This window comes from Oncorhynchus mykiss, chromosome 27 (genome assembly GCF_057628025.1).
Source record: "Oncorhynchus mykiss isolate SJ-2025 chromosome 27, ASM5762802v1, whole genome shotgun sequence".
NCBI classification, from domain to species: domain Eukaryota; kingdom Metazoa; phylum Chordata; class Actinopteri; order Salmoniformes; family Salmonidae; genus Oncorhynchus; species Oncorhynchus mykiss.
In genome coordinates, this window is record NC_143048.1 from 22958295 (window position 1) to 22978412 (window position 20118).

At 46.7% G+C, this 20118-nt stretch overlaps 1 protein-coding gene across 1 annotated transcript in view; it reads right to left on the minus strand.

The window, feature by feature from the left end:
* Positions 1-210: 210 nt before the first annotated feature.
* LOC110507777 (reticulon-4 receptor-like 1) overlaps positions 211-20118 on the minus strand; it is a 221828-nt gene continuing 201920 nt past the window's right edge. Inside the window, exons 2-3 of the mRNA XM_021588005.3 lie at positions 5075-5526; positions 211-3336 (exon numbers count right to left, since the gene is read on the minus strand). Of these exons, the coding sequence (XP_021443680.1) occupies positions 2347-3336; positions 5075-5526 (1442 nt within the window). The 3' untranslated portion in view covers positions 211-2346. The remainder of the gene's footprint in view (positions 3337-5074; positions 5527-20118) is intronic.

Genomic DNA, 20118 nt, shown 5'->3' on the forward strand with positions numbered 1-20118 from the left:
GGAGACAGATTGAAAAGTAGTGCACATACTGAGTGGGAAACAGGGAGGAAAGAGACAAACATGCTGACAGAGGCAATTTCAGCTTTAAATTCCTAATAAAGAGAAAGACCAGGGAGGATTCAGCCTGACTCCCAGCTTCTCCAGGGCCTACTGCACAGCCTTGTGGAAGCCCGTGTCTGAATACTAAATAAACACAGTCAAACAGTCATCTTTAACATAAGAAGATATAGATTTTAATATCTTTATAAACATTTTGTACTGTTGTTCTTTGATAACGACTTATTGAACCCTTCAATCATGGCAAAGACAGGAGATAGATGGGGAACAGTAGGGGGGAACTGAATTGTGCATTTTTATCCGATAAAGAGTTAGACAGGATGTAACAAAAAAAAGGAAATAAAAATGTTCCTTTTAGCAAACCAAAAAAAATGAAATTGTTAATGAATTTAAAGAAAGATTGTCCCCTCATCAGGGGAGCAGAAACCCTGTTTTCATTGTGGATGACGTCATTAATATTGTTATTCTCATAATAAATGGTTAATATTAGAACTGCAGTTAGTTAGTCCTCTTGTCATTGTTAATGGTACAGTTAACATCATTATTATTACAAACATCGTCAACTTATTGTTGTATTTTCCGGAGGCAAAAAAGCTCCTGTAGTCCAGGGGGATAGTAGTCCAGCAGTAGTCTGTCTGTCCGTTTGTCTATCCATGGTCCTGTTAAACCCCTGCTACTTTAGAAGTGATTGTCTTTCTCTTGGTTCCCCACATCCATTGAAAGAACAGCAGTCAATGTAGAGAGGCATTTTAGCAGTTCCATTATTTCCAAGAGAGCGGTCCATGTTTTGCCATGCTCGATTGAATCATTTTTTCCCCTCTTATAATATTTTATTCATTACAGAAGTCATTTAAGGTACACATATTGTTTTAGTTTTTTCTCTAGTCTTGTTGGGCAGTTGTCTTCCTTTGATGTCCAATGATTAGGACAATATAAATGTTCCTCACGTTCTCAATGAGGAGGGGATGCCCACACTGAAGAGTGTTCTGTTCAGCGAAGCCCAAAGCCTCACTGGGAAACTGAGAATAGCCAATCTGACCCTTAACCCCTAAGGCTCTGTACCCTGTATAGGGCTCCATCTCTAGGTCCTCTTTACGTCTTGGCAAAATCAAACAAACAACATTTTGAGACAAGAAATAGACAGATCCATCAATATTCACAGCTTCCTTCTCGTGGGGGGACACACTGGTTTTGAAGGAGATGGGAGTGGACCACAGTCCCACTCACCTCCATACAGATAATTAGCAGCTTGGGTATATTAGCTTAATATGTAGTAGCACATGTAGAAAATGACCTGGAGCAGGTAGAAAGGCAGGACATTTAGAAGCAGGAATGAATAAAGCAGAATGTAAATATTGTAGAAGTACTGTAAAGTAGGCAGAAGATGTATACCTAGATATGTAGCTCGGGGTCAATGTTACCTGAGCATGGAGCAGAAGTGACCTAGTTATCATACTGTAGCTGGAGCTGACTGGTCTGTGTGTGTGCTGCTCTTTGCAGTGCTGTTTCTGTACTTTTCCATTACTTCTGCTAAGAAGTGAGCGTTGCACATTCCTGTTCTGATATGGAATTATGATTTATGACCGGGCAGCTTCCTGCTTATCTCTATTGATGAGCAATACCCTCGAATTCCTCGGTGGCCCAATTCTATGCAGCAGCTATTGCCAATAAATGTAATAAAAAACATTTGGCAAATAATATGAAACACAAGATTGGGCTAGACTTCTCTGTGATGGTTTCTTTCACCACGTCATCTGTTTTCTGTTTCACCCCTCAATAAGGATTTACAAACTGTGAACTGATAATTAAAAGCTGGCTTCAACACGTTTGCCTTAGAGACTATCTGTCTCATAGCTAAATTGCTGCATTTCACCATCTCTTTTTTTCCCCAAAAAAGTTTCGTTATCTGTGCTTCAGCAGAGTCGGAAATGACAACAGGAAATGACAACAGGAAATGACAACAGGAAATGAGAACATAATGGCAACAGTGGCAGTGCAAGCGTGTTCTGTGTTTTCCTTTCGTCTTTCCTCACTCCCCGTCCCTCACACATCCCCGTCCCTCACACATCCCCGTCCCTCACACATCCCCGTCCCTCACACATCCCCATCCCACATTTGATGTTGATGTTTGAAAGTCTATTTCAGTCTAAACAGCTCCCTACACAATGTTTTACACACACAACCACACACACAAAGTACACACACACACAGACCTTGTTGTGCAGGAGCTAGAGCAGGTCTAAGGACTGCAATGTTGTCGTTTAGCCAGTATCTATCCCTCCCTCTAGGTCAGCGGAGAATATGGGCAATGGTCATGGGCAACAAAGCTCCCATTATGGCATTGAGATGTATTAAGGGCTGGGAGAACGTGGCCCTATTGGTGGCTTGTTGCACCCCACTAGGGGGGCGAACAGTGGTCCGGGGAGGGCACTTATGCTTCCTCCGAGTGACCGTGCCATCCGGGGACGTGTGGTCATATTTGCCCCCTTCAAAATCGGGCGAGGAATACTCCTTATCGGCTATCTCCTTTAAGGTATGCACCTCATTCTGCCCTTTCCCCTTGCCTCCCCTGACGCGCTGGCGGGTGCAGTTCCGAGCGCGGCCTGGCCTCTGAGGGGGCGCCACCCCAGGTTGTCCCTCTGATGCTGTGCCCTCCCCGCTTATGGACGGGGGTGGATGGGGCAGAGGCGAGGGTGGCGAGGGATAGTGTGGTGACTCGTTGTGGTGAGGACGGTGGGGGTGGGAGTGAGGAGGTGGCACCGGGTGTGGCTCCTTCTTCAGAGACACCTTTTCAGTCCCGGCCCAGGTCTTGCTCTGGTGCAGGGACTCAGAGCCAGAGCAGTTGGGGAAGTCCTCCTTGCGGAGCTGCTTGAGGTCCTTCCCAGCCACCTCGGCCGGGGCCTGACAGCCTACGGACGAAGTAGAGCCTCTGAAGCGTTTGAGCCAGTCCCACAGCGACAGGGCCTTGCAGTCACACTCCCAGGGGTTGTCGTTGAGGCGCAGGTACTCCAGGGCAGGCAGCAGTGCCAGGCAGTCTCCAGACAGCTCGGTCAGTGAGTTGTTGAACAGGTAGAGGGTGGTGAGGCGACGCAGGTCGTGGAAGGCCAGGCGGTCCACCCACTGCAGCTGGTTGTGGTGCAGCAGCAGGCGGTCCAGGGCCCCCAGCCCCCGGAAGGTGTTCTGGTGCAGCGACCACAGACGGTTCCCATGCAGGAACAGGTGGCTCAGGTTGTGGAGGTCCACAAAGATATCATCCTGCAGGAACTCCAGGTGATTATCCTGAGAACAGCCAAACACAGCAAAATGGAGAGGTTATACACCTACGGTACTCTGTAACACTGTACCTACCAACATGTTGTTTGGTTATAAGGTATGTGGCTACTATAAAGTAGGACAGAGAAACTAAAGCTTAACAGCCCTGGGTACATACAGTACCAGTCAAAAGTTTGGACTCACCTACTCATTCAAGGGTTTTTCTTTATTTGGACTATTTTCTACATTGTAGAACAATAGTGAAGACATCAAAACTATGAAATAACACATGTGGAATCATGTAGTAACCAAAAAAGTGTTAAACAAATCTAAATATACCCCCTTTGCATTGATGACAGCTTCGCACACTCTTGGCATTCTCTCAAACAGCTTAATCTGGAAACCGTTCCAACAGTCTTGAAGGAGTTCCCACATATGCTGAGCACTTGTTGACTGATTTTCCTTCACTCTGCAGTCCAACTCATCCCATCTCAATTGGGTTGAGGTCGGGTGATTGGGGAGGCCAGGTCATCTGATGCGGCACTCAATCACTCTCTTTGGTCAAATAGCCCTTAGACAGCCTGGAGGTCTGTTTTGGGTCATTGGCCTGTTGGAAAACAAATCATAGTCCCACTAAGTGCAAACCAGATGGGATGGCGTATTGCTGCAGAAAGCTGTGGTAGCCATGCTGGTTAAGTGTGCCTTGAATTCTAAATAAATCACAGACAGTGTCACCATCAAAGCACCCCCACACATCACACCTCCTCCTGTGGGAACCACACATGCGGAGATCATCCGTTCACCTACTCTGCGTCTCACAACGGCACGGCGGTTGGAACCAAAAATCTCAAATTTGGACTCATCCGACCAAAGAACAGATTTCCACCGGTCTAATGTCCATTGCTCATGTTTATTGGCCAAAGCAAGTCTCTTCTTCTTATTGGCGTCCTTTAGTAGTGGTTTCTTTGCAGCAATTCGACCATGAAGACCTGATTCACGCAGTCTCCTCTAAACAGTTGATGTTGAGATGTGTCTGTTACTTGAATTAATTTGGGCTGCAACTTCTGAGGCAGTTAACTCTAATGAACTTATCCTCTGCAGCAGAGGTAACTCTGGGTCTTCCTTTCCTGAGGGGGTCCTCATGAGAGACAGTTTCATCATATTGCTGTTTTTTGAGCACTTGTTCTTGAATTATTTTGCGCACAAAGTTATTGACATTTACAGGATTGACTGACCTTCATGTCTTAATGTAATGATGGACTGTTGTTTCTCTTTGCTTATTTGAGCTGTTTAGCCATCATATGGACTTGGTATTTTACCAAATCGGGCTAACTTCTGTATCCCACCCCTGCCTTGTCACAACACAACTGATTGGCACAAATGTATTAAGAAGGAAAGAAATTCCACAAATTAACTTTTAACAAGGCACACCTGTTAATTGAAATGCATTCCAGGTGACTACCTCATGAAGCTGGTTGAGAGAATGCTAAGAGTGTGCAAAGCTGTCATCAAGGCAAAGGGTGGCTACTTTGAAGAATCTGTTTAACACTTTTTTGGTTACAACATGATTCCATGTGTTATTTCATAGTTGTGATGTCTTCACTATTATTCTACAATGTAGAAAATATTACAAATAAAGAAAAACCCTCGAATCAGTAGGTGTGTCCATACTTTTGACTGGAACTCTATATTGTATTTTCAAATGTAAAATGCAGCATTGTTTTGTTTGACTAAAAGTGTCATAGAGCCCCAGTGGCCAACGTACCTGTAGGTAGAGATACTGCAGGTTGCGTAGCCCCTGGAAGATGTTACTGGGCAGCGCACTGAGCCCACAGCGGTACAGGTGCAGAGCATGGAGCCGGCCCAGCCCATGGAAGGTGTCTGCAGCCAGGGAACGCAGGTGACGGTTGTCCCCCAGGTCCAGCTCCTCCAGCTGGGCGAAGCCGTGGAATGTGGAGGGCTCGATGTAGGTGATGTTGTTGGAGTAGATCCACAGTGTGACCGTGGTGGGGCTGAAATGGCCCTGCAGCAGCCGGTGGATCTTGTTGTTCTGCAGGAAGATGCGCTCGCTGTGCGGGGGAATGCCTTCGGGGACGGACAGAAAGTTGTGTGCCTGGCAGCTGACAGTACTGGGCGCGGTGTAGCAGATACAGTGGTGTGGGCAGGACCAGGAAAGCTCCAGACCACAGAGAACCAGCAGGAACTCCAGCCCGCAGCCTGGAGAGAGGACAGAGAGAAAGAAATAAATTAGAGGAGGTAGCTACATTTAGACTGGGGATTTGATTCTGAATTGAAAATCTGCCGCCTGACTTTGATGTCTATTTCGGGACATGAAAGGAAAGAAGAATGATTTTTGGAATATTATTTTCGAGGAAGTCGAGAAAGATGAGTTGGGGGGAGAGGAGAAATACTGTAAGTGGAATCAAAGTGATAAAATAGTGAGATATTGACTAGGAAGAAGGGATGGGCAAGGGGGTAGGATGATAAAGGAGATCTGGAGAAAGCCATGTCAGGAGTAAACAGTATGAGGGATGATGTAGGGAGGCCAGACCAGAGAGAGACTGTCAGATATATCTATATAAGAGAGAAAAATGGATTCTGGCCTGATAGATGACTCATGTGACCTGTTGCTCTCATAGATTTTCTGGCTTCACAGAGTGGCATTGGGCCTTTGAGGAGTTCTGCTTCTATTGAGCCACTCAATACAAGTGTGGACATTACGCTCTTGGCTTGGTATCCACAACTCCAAATCATCTGGTGTCTAAGTTGGTAACAGACTGAGGCCTGTGTTGCTCTTAGAGTCTGTTCAAGATCAGCCCAAACAATAACATGAGTTTCAGTCGGTCGCTGGATCTAGTATCTCAAGAAGTCTGATTGGACCTATATTACAGTATGGGTCCTTTTTGTTCATGTACTGCCTCCTGCACACACTACATTTCACTGTTCAGAGTTTTCCAATCATCTCTGTGAGATAGTATTATGATGAAGCAGTTCATCTCTGTCCATCAGCTTACTACAACTCTACTATACTCACAACCATAATCAGAGAGAGAGAGAGTGTGTGTTGGTGCTATAAATACCCTCTCATTAACCAGGACTTTACTGCAAGGATTAGAAAATACCTGTCAAAAGGTGGGGTGAGGGATAAATGGGCTGCGGAATGCTCACTTAAACTTATGTTAAGTTTCTCAGAGACAGTCAGACTTGCTGATGTTTGGTGACACGCTTCCATAGCCCCATGGTGTGACTTATCCATCAGCTTATCTACAGGGGGAATCAACCAACGGGAGAAAAGCAGGAGTCTATCCCCTCGTAATGAGAATCCCCATTTGACAAGCGGTGGCTGTGTCCCCTTCAATTTATTATTCAAGGCACCATGGCACTCTGATTCACTCCCTCTAATCGATACGTTTCTGTTGCCTTTTAACTCGCTGCTACCTAATCCCAGGGCTGCTACACTGGAATTCAGGAGCAGGGAATTACTATTTTTCAGGACAGGAGACAGCATAGACAAGCATATTTATCTGAATATTCCTCCTCCTCCCCAAACTGTGTCTAAACTGTGACATTCAGCTTCTGACTTCACTGACCTTCAGTGGTAATTGTCAGTGTGTCTGGAGTAGAAGAGAGGAGCGGTGTGCCGTGCATCATCCTACTTGAACAGGGGCAGAAACCTCTCCGCTCCCCAGAGCGGGCCCTGTAATCCTGTTTGTCAACTGACTAACTGTGCATCTTCTCAATCCACCATGCAGACATGCTCCCGAAAACAGGTCCTCTCAAGGTTGAACATTGGGGAACAATAAATAGGCTAAATAACTGTGTGTAAAACGGTTTTACAGTATCAGAGTACACCGCTCGTCACTGTCATCCTTTGTGGAACACAGTGTATTGTAAGAAAGGGGGTCACAGATTTGGAAGAGTCCTTGATAGTCATGTGTTGTGTACAGGTGCATTTGGTGCCATAGTGCCGGAGGGGACTATGCATTTTGATCAGAGGACACGGCACAGCCACTGCCCTCTCTGCCCTTGCAGCAGAGTGGCATCAGAGTCAGGACACATTTGATGGTTCACTGCATTGGGGCACGAATCCCCTCACTCATACTGTTGGCCTACCAGTAAAGCACTATACTTGTACCTTTCACAAAGCCAAGAGAAATGTCTAGGAGGAAAACAAGATAATTACAAAATGGAACTTGATATTTCAGTCACAAGTACAGAAAAAACGACTTACATTGTTGTGAGAGGAAACTTCCCAATCAAATAGTGGTCTTTGACTTTCACTTTACATGCCACTCTTTTTCTATTTCTCTCTCTCACTCCCCAATTTCCTTTTCCGCTATAATATTTACATGGAGATGTATTGAGCATGACACTTGCTCTTTGACTGAATGAGAGGAGACATGCTGCATTGCTCCTGGGAAATAAATAAGGATATATCAAACAAATACACAGACTCAGAGAGAGTAAATGCATCACCCTGTTTGAGGAATATTTCAATGTATCACAATGCAGCCTATTTAAAAAACAGCTTTACATTCATCATTTTGACATCTTTTCTATTTACCAATGTATACTGTACTTTGGCCTTTTTCCATTATAATGTATACTGATGCATTTTCATGTACATATACATTATTGGCATTGATCTCCTAACACAAGCAGCACTGTTTATGTCACAGTTTCACCCTGCTCCACTTTGTGTGGACTATACTGCTTTTTGGATGCCATTTATTTAAGAAAAACCATGTTCAAGCTATGAATCATTGAATGGATCAGGTAGAATGGTTTCCTTATCTATTTCATTATCCATTCAATGCCTCTTCCTTTCACCTCTCAGAGCTGCCGTCACAATAAGGCCTGTGATTATATTATACTTTCCCAGGCCTTGTGCTATCTTTATTTCCATTTTGCTTCACGCATGTCATAGAACTAAGTATCAGCATCAGCCATGACACTGGAGCGAGAGAAAGCATGAGAGGGGGACGGGAGAGAGAGGGGGAGATCCTACTTAGATAGGGAAACAATTTGAATCAGTGGCCCAGATGCTAATCAAGTTTCCTACATAAAGATTCCCCCCTCCCGTATCTCCTCTGTCTTCCCCAGCATGTCAGAAGCCAGTAATTGATTCTTTACTCAGATGAATATGTTCCCTTAAATGACTGCTTCTACCATCTTATCAATTCCTTATCAGCGCCTCAGATAGAGAGAAAGGAACAGTGCAGTAGAGGTTCTTAACATTATATCTCCTGTCCTCTCCGTTCACAACCTCCCCTTGGACCAGGATCTGTTCCTGTTTAGCATCCCTCCTCTCCTGTAGCAGAGAGACACGGGAGCTGTTGATGTAGATGCCATGGAGCTGCTTAAAATAACCACTAAGCTTGTCTGTGTCTTTGTCTCTGGTGTGAGAGAAGGGAGGGAATGTGTGAGCTCCACCCTCGATCTACTTTCAGCTCCACTCAGGGCATGGCGGCATGCTGTGGCACAGTGGCATGGCGCGACGGCTGTCTCCTCCGCAGCTGGCACCAGCTAGACTATTGCCACTAGAGACCTGGCGCTTCGCACCTGCCACTTAACCAATCTTATCACCCCGTGAGCCATTGTGGATACACAACATGCAGACACATGTATACACACGCACATGCATGAAGTCACACACAATATGCAGACACATGTATACACACGCACATGCATGAAGTCACACACAACAGGCAGACACACGTATACACACGCACATGCATGCAGTCACACACAACATGCAGACACACGTATACACACGCACATGCATGAAGTCACACACAACATGCAGACACATGTATACACACGCACATGCATGAAGTCACACACAACAGGCAGACACACGTATACACACGCACATGCATGCAGTCACACACAACATGCAGACACACGTATACACACGCACATGCATGCAGTCACACACAACAGGCAGACACACGTATACACACGCACATGCATGCAGTCACACACAACATGCAGACACACGTATACACACGCACATGCATGCAGTCACACACAACAGGCAGACACACGTATACACACGCACATGCATGCAGTCACACACAACAGGCAGACAGAAAAGGTTTTCTAGGAATGACTTCTTCCTGTGGATATAGTCAGAGTTGACAGTTGTTTGCAGAGCTATTGACAGACAGATTGATTTAAACAGAGAAGAGTTAAATAAGACGGTGCAGTACAGCCGTCATCAAATAAAAATGCAGGAAATGAATGTGTGTCATTATGATAATGGCATTGTTTGCTCACACAATGAGCCATTCAGCCTAAGTTGTATTATATAAATACCTGTGGACACACAAGTGTAGATATGCCAATAATGCCTATTGGAACGCAGCGGAATAAAAGAGGTTCTGAAAGAGAGATAATGTGTTTCTGGGAATGCAGCACCACAGCTATTTCTGGTGACGACTCTCGTCACTCCCTCCCTCTACCCCCCACCAACCCTCACCTATCCTCCCCAACCTCCCAGGGCCCGTCTCTCTCCCCACCCTCCCAGGGCCCGTCTCTCTCCCCACCCTCCCAGGGCCCGTCTCTCTCCCCACCCTCCCAGGGCCCGTCTCTCTCCCCACCCTCCCAGGGCCCGTCTCTCTCCCCACCCTCCCAGGGCCCGTCTCTCTCCCCACTCTCCTAGGACCTGCCTCTCTCCACACCCTCCCAGGGCCCGTCTCTCTCCACACCCTCCCAGGGCCCATCTCTCTCCCCACCTTCCCAGGGCCCGTCTCTCTCCCCACTCTCCTAGGACCTGTCTCTCTCCACACCCTCCCAGGGCCCGTCTCTCTCCACACCCTCCCAGGGCCCATCTCTCTCCCCACCTTCCCAGGGCCCGTCTATCTCCACACCCTCCCAGGGCCCGTCTCTCTCTCCACCCTCCCAGGGCCCGTCTCTCTCCCCACCCTCCCAGGGCCCATCTCTCTCCCCACCTTCCCAGGGCCCGTCTATCTCCACACCCTCCCAGGGCGTGTCTCTCTCCCCACCCTCCTAGAGCCTGTCTCTCTCCCCACCCTCCCAGGACCGGTGTGTCTCTCCCTACCCTCCTAAATCTTGTCTCTCTCTCTCCCCACCCTCCCAGGGCCTGTCTCTCTCCCCACCATCCTAGAGCTTGTCTCTCTCTCTATCTCCCCACCCTACTAGGACCGGTGTCTCTTCCTACCCTACCCTCCCTACCAACCCACCCAGGCCCGTCTCTCTCCCTGGTTGCTGATGACAGATGCTGTTAATAGCTCGTTACAGGGGAGAATGATTTAACAGCCCGCTATTGGTCCTGACGGTTGACCCTGTGACCCAGCGGTAACCCGGTCCCTTTATTCCTAGCCGTCAACGAAGGGGAAATAGATAAATAAATGAAGAAAATAAAATGGTTCTGGTCCCTAGACAGTGAGAAGTGACTATGTAGAATATCAATGAAACATAGTTCACACTAAATTTGCCCTCATGAATAACAAATCTCTGCTAATAGGAAGGGATCGGTATGCCTGTCTCTCTACCCACCATTACACTGGACAAACTCAATTTCCTGTTTCTCTCCAAGGACCCTTGATAAGCGTCCCCTTCTATTGCCTGACCATAAATAACGCCTTAGCCTGATTTCCTCCCTAAAGGTGTTTACAGTCATGGTCATAGATACACAGCGTGTTGGGCCACTAATAATGGCAAAGCAATAAACTAAGCTATTGATTGAACAGGCTCATTCTTAGCTGTAGAGCGTCAGCTGAAAAACATGGAGAGAAAGAAAGTCTCTGTATATAATTAGCACCCTGTGGAGCTCCGTGATGTTCTGCTTTGATAAGACCTTGTGTAGGTTTGTCCTAGTGGTCGTTTCAATAATTGCTGTTATTTTCACCCAGCATCTTAAGCTTGAGGATAGATAAATGTAGTACTTGGAAGTCAGCACATTCATGATGTTAAAGTGATTGGACTAGATAGTGGATAAGAAGGAATGGGAGGCTTCAGTGAATTGACATTCACTGAAGAGAACCTCTTAGTGTCCTCCCTCTCTCATGTCTTAAGGATCAGATTGGGAGTGCATGGTAAAGGAACTGATTGATTGGCGTGGTATGATGTCGTCCAGTGTATGGGCCACGATCAGTGCTCTCATCACATGCAAGCACACTGGCGTCAATTAGGTCCCAGTGATCAGAATGCACAGGATCCCATAAGGATGCCCAGAGTTTTCAATTACTGTCCACCGTGGCTGGCGCTACTACAGAGAACTGGCCTCGCTCCCACTCATCTCTCCTCTCATCATGCACCTATCGAGGGAGAGCCACAGTACTATCATGAATGCATCCCAAATGGCACCCTATTCCTTATGTAGTGCACCCATAGGGCTCTGCTCAAAAGTAGTCCGCTATGTAGTGAAAAGGGTACCATTTGGGATGTCCCCCATGGCATTGAGGAGAGAAGAAGTTTTGGAGGTCCAACCCGGAGGACAGACAGGCCTGGAGGACAGACAGCCCGGAGGACAGACAGCCGGAGGACAGACAGGCCCGGAGGACAGACAGCCCGGAGGACAGACAGGCCCGGAGGACAGACAGGCCCGGAGGACAGACAGGCCGGAGGACAGACAGGCCGGAGGACAGACAGCCCGGAGGACAGACAGCCCGGAGGACAGACAGGCACACTGCTCTCTGCCAAGAACCGTCAGTGCTACACGGATGAGCATGAATGGTTCATTATTGATGTTTGTGTCTGTTAAGTGCTTTTTATATGACAACTGTTTGATACTGGAGCACATTGGTGAAACTATGAGGCTGCTGTGCCAATAAAATGTCCTTTTAGAGTCACTATCTGGAGCAAGGAGCGTCAGAGAGGAATGGACAGAAAAAGAGAAAGGGAACGGGAGATAGAGAGAGAGGCAGGGAGGGAAGGATGATAGAGGGATGTATCGTAGACAGCCACACAGGTAGACAGCTACGACAGAGAGAGGTCTCCTTAGCTGAACTGGAGGTACCGGCGACTGGCCTGATGAAGATCACAATGAGAGCTCTGCGTCTCGATGCACAAACAAAGAGAGAGAGAGAAAACATGAGGGAGCGAAAGAGAGAGAGAGAGAGAAGGGAGAGATGACGACAAAATTGATGGCAGCATTTTTCAAGTTGAGGAAGCAGAGGCTCTAAAAACATAAACAAGCCAGTCGCCATATGGAGCATGTAGGGAATGAAGGGGAGGATTTGTGCGAGACGGTGTAGATGAATAAAGCAAAGGCCGTTATTAAGACGGAATTTAAAGGTGCAGTGAGGCAGAAACAGCCGAGCATTCTGAGCCAACCACAGCTGTTCATACTTGAAATTTAATTAACACAAGAATGGATGTCTTGTAGATGCTAATTCTATTTTCATATTATATTCACAGCCCCATTGTCCGTGGTATAGGTTTTAGCTCCACACCTAGCTTCACACTGCCTACCAGGTAATGTAGTGTGTGAGAGGGCAGTTGCAAAATTCAACTTGCCCAATGCTCTAAGGATGAAGCAAGGCTACCAACTACATTCATTTATCATGACATTATGAAGCTAAATGATTTAAACAAATTGCGTTCCCTGTGGCGGTATCGCACTGCAACCGGCCAATCTAAACTAATGGCTTGGCCCAACCCATATAAATCATCTACCATGTAGATATACAGTACCAGTCAAACGTTTGACACTATTGTCTACATAGTAGAATAATAGCGAAGACATCAAAACTATAAAATAACACATGTGGAATCATGTAGTAACTAAAAAAGTGTTAAACAAATCAAAATATGAATCATATTTTAGATTCTTCAAAGTATAACGTCTGCTTCCAACTCCAACTCACACTCTCAAACACATAGATCCCCGGAACGCATATCACTCTCCAGATCCCAATCATTTGAATTCATTATCACACACTATTCAGTTCAGTTCTTTGCAGCTACCCAGCTACCGGCCTCCTCCTGTGTATGACCTTCTGCCTGCCCCTGGACCCAGCTACCGGCCTCCTCCTGTGTATGACCTTCTGCCTGCCCCTGGACCCAGCTACCGGCCTCCTCCTGTGTATGACCTTCTGCCTGCCCCTGGACCTAGCTACCGGCCTCCTCCTGTGTATGACCTTCTGCCTGCCCCTGGACCCAGCTACCGGCCTCCCCCTGTGTATGACCTTCTGCCTGCCCCTGGACCCAGCTACAGGCCTCCTCCTGTGTATGACCTTCTGCCTGCCCCTGGACCCAGCTACCTGCCTCCTCCTGTGTATGACCTTCTGCCTGCCCCTGGACCCAGCTACCTGCCTCCTCCTGTGTATGACCTTCTGCCTGCCCCTGGACCCAGCTACCGGCCTCCTCCTGTGTATGACCTTCTGCCTGCCCCTGGACCCAGCTACCGGCCTCCTCCTGTGTATGACCTTCTGCCTGCCCCTGGACCCAGCTACCGGCCTCCTCCTGTGTATGACCTTCTGCCTGCCCCTGGACCCAGCTACCGGCCTCCTCCTGTGTATGACCTTCTGCCTGCCCCTGGACCCATCTACCGGCCTCCTCCTGTGTATGACCTTCTGCCTGCCCCTGGACCCAGCTACCGGCCTCCCCCTGTGTATGACCTTCTGCCTGCCCCTGGACCCAGCTACCGGCCTCCTCCTGTGTATGACCTTCTGCCTGCCCCTGGACCCAGCTACCGGCCTCCTCCTGTGGTCCTTTACAAATAAACACCTGCTGCGCTTGAAACCAGCTCTCTGTCTCCCATCGTGTTCATTACACAAAGTAGCCACCCTTGATGAAAGCTTTGCACACTCTTGGCATTCTCTCAACCAGCTTCATGAGGAATGTTTTTCCAACAGTCTTGAAGGAGTTCCCACATATGCTGAGCACTTGTTGGATGCTTTTCCGTCACTCCCACCGCAAACCATATCAATTGGGTTGAGGTCAGGTGATTGTGGAGGCCAGGTCATCTGATGCAGCACTCAATCACTCTCCTTCTTGGTCAAATAGCCCTTACATATCCTGGAGGTGTGTTGGGTCATTGTCCTGTTGAAAAACAAATGACAGTCCCACTAAGCTCAAACCAGATGGGATGGCGTATCGCTGCAGAATGCTGTGGTAGCCATGCTGGTTAAGTGTGCCTTGATTTCTAAATACATCACAGTGTCACCAGCAAAGCACCATCACACCTCCTCCTCCATGGTTCACGGTGGGAATCACACATGCGGAGATCATCCGTTCAGCTACTCTGCGTCTCACAAAGACACAGCGGTTGGGATCAAAAATCTAAAGTTTTGACTCCTCAGACCAAATGACAGATTTCCACCGGTCTAATGTCCATTGCTCGTGTTTCTTGGCCAAAGCAAGTCTCTTCTTCTTATTGGTGTCCTTTAGTAGTGGTTTCATGCAGCAATTCGCCCATGAAGGCCTGATTCACGCAGTCTCCTCTGAACAGTTGATGTTGAGATGTATCTGTTACTTGAACTCTGTGAAGCATTTATTTGGGCTGCAAACTGAGGCTGGTAACTAATGAACTTATCCTCTGCAGCAGAGGTAACACTGGATATTCCTTTCCAGTGGCGGTCCTCATGAGAGACAGTTTCATCATAGCTCTTGATGGTTTTTGCGACTGCACTTGACAAAACGGTCAAAGTTATTGAAATGTTTCAGATTGACTGACCTCCATGTCTTAAAGTAATGATTGACTGTCGTTTCTCTTTGCTTATTTGAGCTGTTCTTGCCATAATATGTCTTTGGTCTTTTACCAAATAGGGCTATCTTCTGTATTCCACCCATACCTTGTCACAACACAACTGATTGGCTCAAACGCATTAAGATGGAAAGAAATTCCACAAATGAACTTTTAACAAGGCACACCTGTTAATTGAAATGCATTCCAGGTGACTACCTCATGAAGCTGGTTGAGAGAATGCCAAGAGTGTGCAAAGCTGTCATCAAGGCAAAGGGGGGCTACTTTGAAGAATCTAAAATATATTTTGATTTGATTAACACTTTTCTGGGGTTACTACATGATTCCATGTGTTATTTCATAGTTTTGATGTCTTCACTATTATTCTACAAGGTAGAAAATATTAAAAATAAAGAAAAAAACGTTAGAATGAGTAGGTGTGTCTAAACGTTTGACTGCTACTGTATGTAGTTCATGCATTTCCTGCAAAGTGATACAGGGAATATGTAATTTAATTCCCATATTGCGTCCCTCCACTAGTGAGCACTGTGAACACTGATAATTGTGTTTCAGTGTTGGGAGTGGGTTGATGGCATAGCAGTAGCTTGGTCTCTGTGGAGAGTCACATGGTTGGGTCTCGTGTGGCTCAGTTGGTAGAGCATGGCATTTGCAACGCCAGGGAGGACCAGTACCAACAAATATGAAAATGTGTAGACCCACTACTGTAAGTTGCTCTGGATAAGAGTGTCTGCTAAATGACTATAATGAATGTAGAATGTAGAAATAGGTCGCCAGACAAATTGCCAAGATTGGAGGTTCCAATATGTTCTATTCATTATTTTTCTATGGTGGTGGAACAGGCCAGGGAGACGGTCTCCTGCTGGTGGCTTTTCCATTCCTCTAGTTCAGCGTTTCCCAAACTCGGTCCTGGGGGGGCACATTTTTGCTTTTTCCCTAGCACTACACAGCTGATTCAAATAATCAAAGCTTGATGATGAGTTCATTATTTTAATCAGCTGTGTAGTGCTAGGGAAAAACCTAAATGTGCCCCCCGGGTGCCCCAGGACTGAGTTTGGGAGACACTGCTCTAGTCCATTTCATTGCTCCTCATGTCTGTACTGTCATTCAGCCCACCCCTTGAATAACAGCAGCACAGACTGGTTTCAGACCCAGACAGATATGGATTCAGGACTCTGCACTTGCACCATCATTATAACTAGGGCTTGGGAGTTGTTTTCTGACCATGTGACCTGACCAGGAAATAGACTGGGCCCTGGTTATAATATGTGGAAACAGGGTTGTTGACCATTCACCACTGTAGCTTTAAGCTTGTTTCTGGCCCATAGACCAGTCAGCTTGAATACAAAGCATAATGTGACTGGCCTGTGAGCAATTTACTCTATGAATAAACAATGTCTCCACTAACATGAATATGTTACATACCACACACATTAATGCCCAGCCTGGATCCCTGATTGGTTAGTGAGTTGTTACTTGGTTACAGAGGGGTAAAAAGAGCAATTTGTGTTAGCGAGTGTTCCGTGAACCATTACGCAACCTTTACACAATCACTTCCAACCAGCATGGTGTGACTTCTACAGGTTCTACCATCCTCCACCTACACACAACACCTAAATCATATGTTTCCCAGAGTCACATAGAGAGTTGGGAGAGTTCTCCGTTGCTAAGTGATATTTGATGCTTCCGTGATGGGCTGTTTATTTCTGATCGTTTTCTAAACCTATGAAGGTGTCCTGTGAAAGCAGATATGCAGTTTGTTGACTCCACAACACAGTACAGACTTGGAGACACATGATCCCCAATCAAATCACTTTGTATTGGTGAAATGCACATATTTAGCAGATGTTATTGCAGGTGTAGTGAAATGCTTGTGTTCCTAGCTCCAATAGTGTAGTAATATGTAACAATATGCAACAATACAGACAGATGCAAATCAATAAAAACATCTGTTAAATTCGCTGCTCTGTTTTGCTTGTTTTACAGCGGGTCATTTCATAGGGAATGGTCGGAGGCGCTCTCATATTGTTACGTCACCTAAATGTTTTGAATAAAGGCGTTAACATGGCAACCGTTGTAAAACCTGGCCCAACTCTCACTATGGCTGGTGCTTCCTATTAATTATCCCAATCTCTTGTGTCTCTCTAGTCAATTAAATCCAGTCCATTTATTTTTGTTATGTGGAGATGAACGTCCTTGACTAACACTGGACATCCTGGTCTCTCCTCTATCTGAATGAACGTCCTTGACTAACACTGGACATCCTGGTCTCTCCTCTATCTGAATGAACGTCCTTGACTAACACTGGACATCCTGGTCTCTCCTCTATATGAATCAACGTCCTTGACTAACACTGGACATCCTGGTCTCTCCTCTATATGAATGAACGTCCTTGACTAACACTGGACATCCTGGTCTCTCCTCTATCTGAATGAACGTCCTTGACTAACACTGGACATCCTGGTCTCTCCTCTATCTGAATGAACGTCCTTGACTAACACTGGACATCCTGGTCTCTCCTCTATCTGAATGAACGTCCTTGACTAACACTGGACATCCTGGTCTCTCCTCTATATGAATCAACGTCCTTGACTAACACTGGACATCCTGGTCTCTCCTCTATATGAATGAACGTCCTTGACTAACACTGGACATCCTGGTCTCTCCTCTATATGAATGAACGTCCTTGACTAACACTGGACATCCTGGTCTCTCCTCTATCTGAATGAACGTCCTTGACTAACACTGGACATCCTGGTCTCCCCTCTATATGAATGAACGTCCTTGACTAACACTGGACATCCTGGTCTCTCCTCTATATGAATGAACGTCCTTGACTAACACTGGACATCCTGGTCTCTCCTCTATCTGAATGAACGTCCTTGACTAACACTGGACATCCTGGTCTCTCCTCTATATGAATGAACGTCCTTGACTAACACTGGACATCCTGGTCTCTCCTCTATCTGAATGAACGTCCTTGACTAACACTGGACATCCTGGTCTCTCCTCTATATGAATGAACGTCCTTGACTAACACTGGACATCCTGGTCTCTCCTCTATCTGAATGAACGTCCTTGACTAACACTGGACATCCTGGTCTCTCCTCTATATGAATGAACGTCCTTGACTAACACTGGACATCCTGGTCTCTCCTCTATATGAATGAACGTCCTTGACTAACACTGGACATCCTGGTCTCTCCTCTATATGAATGAACGTCCTTGACTAACACTGGACATCCTGGTCTCTCCTCTATATGAATGAACGTCCTTGACTAACACTGGACATCCTGATCTCTCCTCTATATGAATGAACGTCCTTGACTAACACTGGACATCCTGGTCTCTCCTCTATATGAATGAACGTCCTTGACTAACACTGGACATCCTGGTCTCTCCTCTATCTGAATGAACGTCCTTGACTAACACTGGACATCCTGGTCTCTCCTCTATATGAATGAACGTCCTTGACTAACACTGGACATCCTGGTCTCTCCTCTATATGAATAAACGTCCTTGACTAACACTGGACATCCTGGTCTCTCCTCTATATGAATGAACGTCCTTGACTAACACTGGACATCCTGGTCTCCCCTCTATATGAATGAACGTCCTTGACTAACACTGGACATCCTGGTCTCTCCTCTATATGAATGAACGTCCTTGACTAACACTGGACATCCTGGTCTCTCCTCTATCTGAATGAACGTCCTTGACTAACACTGGACATCCTGGTCTCTCCTCTATATGAATGAACGTCCTTGACTAACACTGGACATCCTGGTCTCTCCTCTATATGAATGAACGTCCTTGACTAACACTGGACATCCTGATCTCTCCTCTATATGAATGAACGTCCTTGACTAACACTGGACATCCTGGTCTCTCCTCTATATGAATGAACGTCCTTGACTAACACTGGACATCCTGATCTCTCCTCTATATGAATGAACGTCCTTGACTAACACTGGACATCCTGGTCTCTCCTCTATATGAATGAACGTCCTTGACTAACACTGGACATCCTGGTCTCTCCTCTATATGAATGAACGTCCTTGACTAACACTGGACATCCTGGTCTCTCCTCTATCTGAATGAACGTCCTTGACTAACACTGGACATCCTGGTCTCTCCTCTATATGAATGAACGTCCTTGACTAACACTGGACATCCTGGTCTCTCCTCTATCTGAATGAACGTCCTTGACTAACACTGGACATCCTGGTCTCTCCTCTATATGAATGAACGTCCTTGACTAACACTGGACATCCTGGTCTCTCCTCTATCTGAATGAACGTCCTTGACTAACACTGGACATCCTGGTCTCTCATTCTATATGAATGAACGGTCAGTAAAAGCTTTTTAGATTAATGATTTTGAACTTGATGTGTGCGTTTCTCACCACCAATCAGGTCAAGGGACTCAAGCCACACATCCTTGAGCTGAAGGAGATCATTTTCCAGCTCGCTTCAGTCCTTCCTACCCATGTCATCCCTTCCTACCCATGTCATCCCTACCTACCCATGTCATCCCTACCTACCCATGTCATCCCTACCTACCCATGCCACCCTCACCTACCCATGTCATCCCTACCTACCCATGTCATCCCTACCTAGCCATGTCATCCCTACCTACCCATGTCATCCCTACCTACCCATGTCATCCCTACCTACCCATGCCATCCTCACCTACCCATGTCATCCCTACCTACCCATGTCATCCCTACCTAGCCATGCCATCCTCACCTACCCATGTCATCCCTACCTAGCCATGTCATCCCTACCTAGCCATGTCATCCCTACCTAGTCATGTCATCCCTACCTAGCCATGTCATCCCTACCTACCCATGTCATCCCTACCTACCCATGTCATCCCTACCTAGCCATGTCATCCCTACCTAGTCATGTCATCCCTACCTAGCCATGTCATCCCTACCTACCCATGTCATCCCTACCTACCCATGTCATCCCTACCTAGCCATGTCATCCCTACCTACCCATGTCATCCCTACCTAGCCATGTCATCCCTACCTACCCATGTCATCCCTACCTACCCATGTCATCCCTACCTAGCCATGTCATCCCTACCTACCCATGTCATCCCTACCTATCCATGTCCTCCCTACCTACCCATGT